The sequence below is a fragment of the Hydractinia symbiolongicarpus genome, chromosome 11 (genome assembly GCF_029227915.1).
Source record: "Hydractinia symbiolongicarpus strain clone_291-10 chromosome 11, HSymV2.1, whole genome shotgun sequence".
Classification (NCBI taxonomy): Eukaryota; Metazoa; Cnidaria; class Hydrozoa; order Anthoathecata; family Hydractiniidae; genus Hydractinia; species Hydractinia symbiolongicarpus.
Genome location: NC_079885.1, coordinates 25,946,873 through 25,954,917, shown reverse-complemented (window position 1 = coordinate 25,954,917; position 8,045 = coordinate 25,946,873). Strand labels below are relative to the sequence as shown.

The following is an 8,045-nucleotide window of genomic DNA, read 5'->3' as shown; positions in this document are numbered from 1 at the left end:
GTGTTAATAGATAGTCAATTACAGAAGAAAGGAATAAGCACATTCTAGGCCAATTGTTATAAAACAATAATTTAGAAAAGAACTCGACGGAAGCTTCGAGAATATTTCCTTATCAAAACAAGCCAGTAACACATGCTAAAAATAAATAAAGTTGTGAATCTAGCAGATGTGCACAAATGAATAGTCGTTTTTTCTTGTTTGACCATTTGTGCCAGTAATCTTTTTAATGACCTACATGTCTCCTGTGGAATGACAGTAAAATAAATGGCAATAAATAATTCGAGGTTTTCGTTTACTTACTTTTTTTTACTAAAAAAGTACAGCACTACGGAGACGCCGGAGGCGAGAAGCTACGAATACGTAAGGAAAGAAATGTCTATTCTGGAAAGGCCACAAGATGTTAATTGGTTTCCTTGTTAGGCGGAATAAAAACAATAATAGGAATAGAAACATTGTCCTTTTTGTTTATAATTCTAAATTTTGACGAGCAAGATTCATAAAATTTTAAACGCGTGGTATATTTTAAGACTGTCACATGCACAGAAAATGCAAAGAAATAGCAGTTGTATACTTTGCGCAAAGGTCCTAATTTTTTTCATGAGCTTACAGAAGATCACCTAGAAAAGTAAGAATATAAAAAACTTTGTTAAGTCTACCTGATACCTGATGATGTAAGTATACTTACGAAAAGCTTCGTTTTAATTTAATAAAATACACATATATATGTTAAACATGTCGTATTAATATGCATCCCCTATATAACATTACAACTACATTTATTATTGAAGTTGCGATATGTGGGTTTCATTTTCAAAGCTGGTTGATTGAAGATATCAAAGATTAAGCAAGTAAAACAAGAAGCTAAACAGTTTGAACTTTAGGAGCGAAAATCTCCAAGACTTGTGTAGCTGTCAATTTGTGTGACTAACTATGATTAAAGGATGACTTCGATTGATATTCAAAATGAACGATAGAGCTGCTTGCCTGGCGGATGGTAAAATAAGTACCAGATCATGTTGGCTAATAGAAACTTTCACGCCTTAAATACTTTAAGAAGTTTTCTTGCTCCTCCAGTTGCTATAAAGTAGTTTAGCATTTTCTGCGAATCGGCTACTTTCAAAATTAACATATCTTTTTCGCTAGAATTTAGAAATTTAAACATTACGTGAAAATGTAATTGCACAAATGTAGCATTGTATTATCTTTGTATATCTTGGAGTTTCACTTATGGAAATTCTTTTTAAAACATTAGAATTCGAATGACTATATTTTCAGATGACATTACCTTACCCTATTGGGCTTTTTTCAGTAACATTGTGAGCTATAGGCAAGACTTTTCTTTTTTCTCAATTAAGAGAAGATGTGGACATTTTTATTCTTGTGGCTAAAACAAAAGTGGAATATCTTTTGTTATTCATTACACCGTTCCTGAAAAAAGCATCTTTACTGATCTAATTATACTTTTCTTTGACATGATAAAGGCGAATGACGCGAATATCAATTGTATAAATGAAAGAAGTGCAGAGGTTTTAGAAACTTTATGTATCTAATAATTTTATTTTTAACAAAAACTGACATGGGCATTTCTATTTATTTGGACGTATGCTTGGATTGATAAAATATGGAAGGGGGATGAGGTCATAATAAACAATGATAGTTAATTATGACGTCCATGCCACGAATTTACAACAATCTGTTTCAAATTATCCTTTTGAGCATCTTCATACACACAAATGCAGAAAGTATGAAGAACAATTATGCACTGCACGTTAATTGAAAGCAGTCACGAATAAAACTAATTACTAATGATCATTTAAGTCACGCTATATTTGCTTCTATAACGTTGTTAGAATGTAAGAAACATTTGTAGTAATGCTTTTCACGACATATTCAACGGACTGTCTCTAGATGTCTATTTCTTAAAAGGTTGTTGCCTAAAACTTTAACGTTTTAATTTCTGCTGACTCATCAAATAAATTCCCGAAGAAATTTAAGTAATCAAAGTAACGGCATGTAAACGGGAAGATAAACACAAAGCTTGTAATCATACATACAGGATAAGTTAAAACTGGAATAATTACAAGTAGCTAAGTCGGATAGAAAATAATTAGGATAATTACCGTCATCCTTCATATTATTTTTCAAATTCATTGATAAACCTGTTGCTGATGTCAATAGACCTACTCGCTTCACTGTAAGCCTTTGTTAACAATTACATCAATTCAAGTTCTGCAAAGGACTGTTGGAACTACAGACACTTTGATTGTTCAACTATGACATCATTCCTTTTTAAAGCAACACTGGTATTATTCCTAGCATTAGAAAAATTTAAAATGAAAACTAAATTGATGCTATCAAGAGAAACTATTGCGCTTTGTAAAAAGATTCAAGGGGAAAGTATATGACTATATTCTGCTTGGCACATAATCTTTATGAATTTTAACGGCTTTGGTTAGATATTATTTCTTTGTTCTATATTTGCTGTAATAAACAAGAAAAAAAAAGTTCTTCTAGTTAAAATGCACAAAATTGCTTCTCTTTTAGTCTATCCTGGATAACATGTTTTATTTTTTATTTTTTGCTAAACCTTATTCCTACTAGACTAATTTAGGAGCCACATAACTGGGAAGAACTAAGATTGAGTGTGGTAGGAGTTGTGGAGGGGAGGGTCAGATTATTTGCCCTTAGTAACTTCGCATCCAGAATTGTTTTTGCTTTTCATGTCTATATTTCTTTCATTTATTAAAAATTGATATCACTTATTGCTGAAATTTTGCTGATCAATTTTAGCACTTAGAACAAATATTGGACTGTTTTCAGGTGATCATGTATTGTCATTAATTATTCAGAGTCACCAATGTAATACTTTTGATCTGTAGTGTTTTTTTTAATTCAACAGTATACTACCATATTGTTCCAACTAAATGCCCTAGATGACATTTCACAGAAGATATTACGACGATCATCATACACAACGGTGAGAAATCCGTCGGTTAAAGGGGACAAAGTTTTGGCAAGTGACAAAATTTTAACCGGCGAAAATAAAGAATAGCGGATATTTTTGGCCGACGAATACTTTTACCTGACAAATTTTGTCCCTCAAGAAAGTTTTTCTTAACCTCAAAAATATGGAATTTTGCACGAAATGCGTCGAAAAAATCCGAATTTTGGACATCAACGTTGAAGCTATGGACGCAATAGAAAAATGAAACCCCGTAATTGAAATGTTTATGACGAACCAGCGTCAGATATGATATACAAAGACGCTATTGGTATTGTAATTGATGACATAATTCGTCGGTTAAAATGTTTTACAGACAACAACTTTTAAAGACGAAATTAATGACCGCCGGATGCAGAAAATTCATTTCTTCAACAGGTCACCAAACTTCCATGATCAAAAAAAGTTTACAAATTTACAAATTACAAGTAAAAAGTAAACAATATTATTTATTGTATACCACGACATTTTACTTCTCATTAAATTTGGATGTCTGGAGGTTTTTAAAAATTAATAGGCTAGTTGATAATCCGGATTAATCATTTAAAACTTTTTAAAAAAAAATGAAAGCTTCTCATAAAATTTGAGTCTAATTGTTGGTATGGCACTAACAACTTTCAGTCAGGATTGTCATACATATAATATTAGAATATATAGAGCGTTGAGATGCGCTGAGTGTATTCCTTCTATACGTTCAAGACTAATATTGTGATAAGATCGTAACATACAACGATAAACTACATAGGCATTTAATAGGCATTATTTGCACAAAGTAGCTCTGACAATAACGCAGGAATGAAGCTAGGGCTTTTCTTGGCAAAAAAATATTGGAATAGCATATCATTTAACAATAAACATGGAAAGAAATCAAGGGAAAAAAGTAATATGGGAATTTTGATTTGTATTTGCACACGTTTCCTGACACAGCTTTTGCACGTTTTTTAATTTATAACATAATACAGATTCACCTTGAGAAATACCGACCATAAAATATAACAAATTATCACAAAACATAACAAAATAAAATAAATTAGGGAATAAATTATTAATTATTATTGTTAGTAACTAGAATATAACCAAGGGGAAACATCCATATCTGGTATACTACCACATGTTTTTCGCACTGTGGAAGAAGTAACAGCTTGTAGCGCCCATGGTTGGATGGACACAATTCCATTTAGTGTATTGCATAAAACCTTTGACAAGGTCACCTTCCTAATTTCTCTCAATTGAGCAGAAGTGAACACACCTGGATTTTCATACCAAAATCGATCACCATCTCTAAATCGCTCGAATTGGATTTTCTGGATACATTGAAATGTGGGACCAAGCATTTTTCCATTTGTTGGGTTCTCTGCAATACCAGCAGCAAATATGTCGATATCATTAGGATTGCCGTATACTTTCTGGAAATTCAATACCACGTTTGACGGCATAGTACCTACCAATTGGGAAAATGAACTGATTGCTGGTAGGTTACATCTTCTTCTCCAAGCCCCATATGTCTGTAATCCATGATCCCGTCCCCTCTGTATGTTCAAAGCTGTTAGATCTTCTCGCCTATTTTCTCCCAAAGGAACAAATAGTCTTCTTACGATGCCAAAGGCGAAACTTGTATCTACTGGTTGTGATTGATTAGCCAGTAAGCCAAAGGTTGTTGATTCGATGCCACGTTGTCGAATAGGAACAGTATTTTCAAATGAAGCTTGAAGAGAAATGTCGTCAAAAGCCTTGTCAAAGTTATTGTTAAGTTGGGCCCAGGCGTTTGGTACCAAACTGTGACCAAATCTGAAAGCTGCTGTGGAGAATACGTTAAGAATACTAGGATCAGTATATTGGTTGTATCCACTGTAAGTGTTTAAATCGACAAGACTTGGTAAGAATTCATTGTAAACGATACGTTGACAAATTGCAATGTTGATTTTTCTTGCTGTTTCGAAAAGAAATGTTTCACTCCAAGATCTTGTCAGCTTTTTAAGCTGTTTAACAATGTAGTTGTGATTTCGGACAAAGATTGTGTGAAGAGAGTGGAGAACAATATTCTCGTCACCTCTATCGTCTCCCACCAAAGAACAACCACCTGGGTTCCCACATTCTGGATCTGTTGCTGGCAATCGTATTGGCATTAAATTTGTCGAGGTTACTCTGAGTAATCCAGATCCTTCAGAAATGAGAAAAAATAAATTTACTTTTATATGGAACAAGCATTAATATAAATTTATTTCACATTACTTAACAAGGAAAATTGATGTAAGAAGTTGCATTAGAAAATGATTAATGAGATTCTTTTGTATGCTCATTCAAGTTCCTTTTTAACGTATTTTAACATAGAAAGTCTTAATGACAAATTACAAGAGACTTACCATCTAATCTTCTTAATTGTTTGTGAACTTTCAAATCGTTGCTATAAACTTGAGATAGGTCAATGTGAGAAGATATTATGTTTATCTGTTCCCGTGTACTTCTTGGTCTAAATGGAGATTGACACACAGGAAACGATCTTGCAAGTGAAGAACACGCAGCTCCATTTCGTTTGAATTGAAGTGGAAAGCATGGATAAGTGAAGGCACTCAGAGAACCACATCTAAAATAAAAGAAAAAAGGATCAAAATTAAATTTTCTGATAATTATAATTTTTGCTATTTGTTATTGAGAAACGTAATGATTAAACCTACCCTGCTGATACATCACAAGTTGGATGTGTTGTATATCCAATATCATGATCAAGAAACTGTCCAAACGCCATAAACATTGCAGAGAGTCCTCTTGCACTTTGCCTGTTACGGATTTGTACAGAAAATACAGCTTCGGAGACTTCGTGAGGCGTAGGAACAGAAGGGAATGTTCCTGGAAATCCCCGTGGTGTGTCAAGATTAGCCGAGTCAACGTAATCAGCGGCTAAAATGCAATTGATATATATTTTACTGTTAGGAAAACATTTTAAATTTAATACAGATATAGTTTGCATATTTTGCCATTAGTAACAAGTTACTTAAGAATGTGGACAAAATGATTATTGTGTACTTCATGTAACTAAATTTGTGTACAGTACATTGTATACTTAAGGTTACTATTTTTTGTTTAGTACTTACGCAGAAGTCGAGCTAATGGTGTGTTAGCAGCACCTTGCGTTGTCTTGAAAAGGTTATTGCAAGTTCCATCAACTGTACGAAATGCTGAATTTAATCGGCTGTAGAAATCACAGTATCGATTTGAAATTGCAGGTCTACAATTTGAAAGTGTATTTCCTGGACTTGTAAACGTCCCTAAGAAAAATCAACGCATATTATTTTTAGAGAAACTGCATAATATTTTTAAACGTTTAACAATTTACATGATATTGACTTTTGTTCTTTATGATCAAATATTCAAAATACTTACCGAAGTTTGCGGCAACATGCATAAGCAGCAGTGATAGCACCACCAAAGATGTTAACGAAGTTAACAGCACCATTTTTGGTTGGCTTCTTGTGCTTTTCTAACTGACTTCACTTAATTCTTAATTGCACTGATAACTCTGTGATGTGAAGTACGTTATGGAAGCTCTATTTATACAAGTCCGATTTCCTGTCAACAATTTCCATTGGCTCTTTAATCCAATTTCACCAACTGCTTTGTCATTTTTTCAGGATGTTGGCGTACTGAGAGTTTCCAGGACGCTTGATTCTCTTGTTGTTTTGATAGGTGACGCACAAGTAATGGAAAGTGACGCTTTAAAGTCCTTACAGAGAGTCTAAGTCTAGTTTTTTTGACTTTAATACGTCGCGTTAATCAGAGACAATTTTCCCTTGTTTAACAGTCTTCAACGTTTTGTATATTTCTTTCAAATATGATATGTTATGGTATGTGGACTCATTTTGCCTTTTTTATTTTTTTATTTTTTCATATAATGTATTAAATATTACCTAATAACAATTTAATTTAGAAAGATAACAATCTTAATACTCTGAGACTTTGACTTAATGACTCTCTGTTCGTTATAACAACACAAGAATATTGATTATATTGTTAAGTTCATTCACAACAATCTTCCTTGGATTTACAAGGGTAGTTTTGATAAAAGTGAATTGATCTGAATGATTAATTCAAGGGAGGCATAAAAAGGACGTTTGTGCTTAAACTATGACACTATTTAATCATGATAACTCTAGTATATTGCTATTAGAAAATTGAATTATATAGCTCACAATTGTCGTACTACTTCTCTCATTCAGTAGTCTCAGGTGTTACATATACTTAAGTATATTTTTCATGCGTTCTTTTTTCCTTTACTATCTCATGTTTTGTTATTCTCTTAAAGGGCTTCCTATATTATTTTATACGTGAAAGTAATGGCAACTAGGAAAGTCGTAAACTATTTAATACTATTTAATATTACTAGTCGTGAACTATTTGGTAGGTACTAGAATATCAGTAACTTTTTTGTACATTATGTCAAATATGAATAAGTCATAATTTTTGTTGTTCTAATACAACTAACTGTTCAGCTTTTCTATATGGTCGTTAGTAATCAAAAAATAGTAATTAAAAATTAATTAAATTGCACACATTTAGTCCATCAAATCTTTGGTTAACCAGACTAATTAAAATAAGAGCAGGTATAATTTCCTCAATAAAAGAACTGTCAACTTCCTTGTACATGTTGCTAATACTGTTGATATCATTTTATTGTAGAAACAAAAAAACGGCATGTTGTCACATTGTTGTTTTCAAATACAAAGCTAGTTGAGTAAAATAGACCATGAAAATACAACCTTATTTTATTTATCAAAAGCGTATTTTTACAGGATAGTTCCTCAGGCGTATAAATATATTTTTCTAATATTTCTTTGTTTATCTCTCTGATTATTACCTAACTTTCTCAGAGTTACACGCTATATTTATTTAAGAATAGTGTTTCTTTGTTTCAACATGAATATTCTTAAATTTGGGGCAAAAATTATACTGATAAATTTTTAGCACATTTTTAGCATAGTTAAGATTGGAAAATCACAGATGCAAACTGGTGTAAGAATCACCATAAGGTTAATTAAAGAATAGCTTG

General features: G+C 32.4%; 1 protein-coding gene across 1 annotated transcript; it reads right to left on the bottom strand.

The window, feature by feature from the left end:
- Nucleotides 1-3,993: 3,993 nt before the first annotated feature.
- LOC130613619 (lactoperoxidase-like) lies at nucleotides 3,994-6,455 on the bottom strand. The gene is made up of 5 exons (XM_057434937.1): nucleotides 6,383-6,455; nucleotides 6,094-6,267; nucleotides 5,677-5,899; nucleotides 5,365-5,585; nucleotides 3,994-5,162 (listed from the first exon to the last, which is right to left on the bottom strand). Exons 1-5 carry the CDS (start codon nucleotides 6,453-6,455, stop codon nucleotides 4,060-4,062), a joined length of 1,794 nt encoding a protein of 597 aa, XP_057290920.1. The 3' UTR covers nucleotides 3,994-4,059.
- Between the last annotated feature and the right edge of the window lie 1,590 nt (nucleotides 6,456-8,045).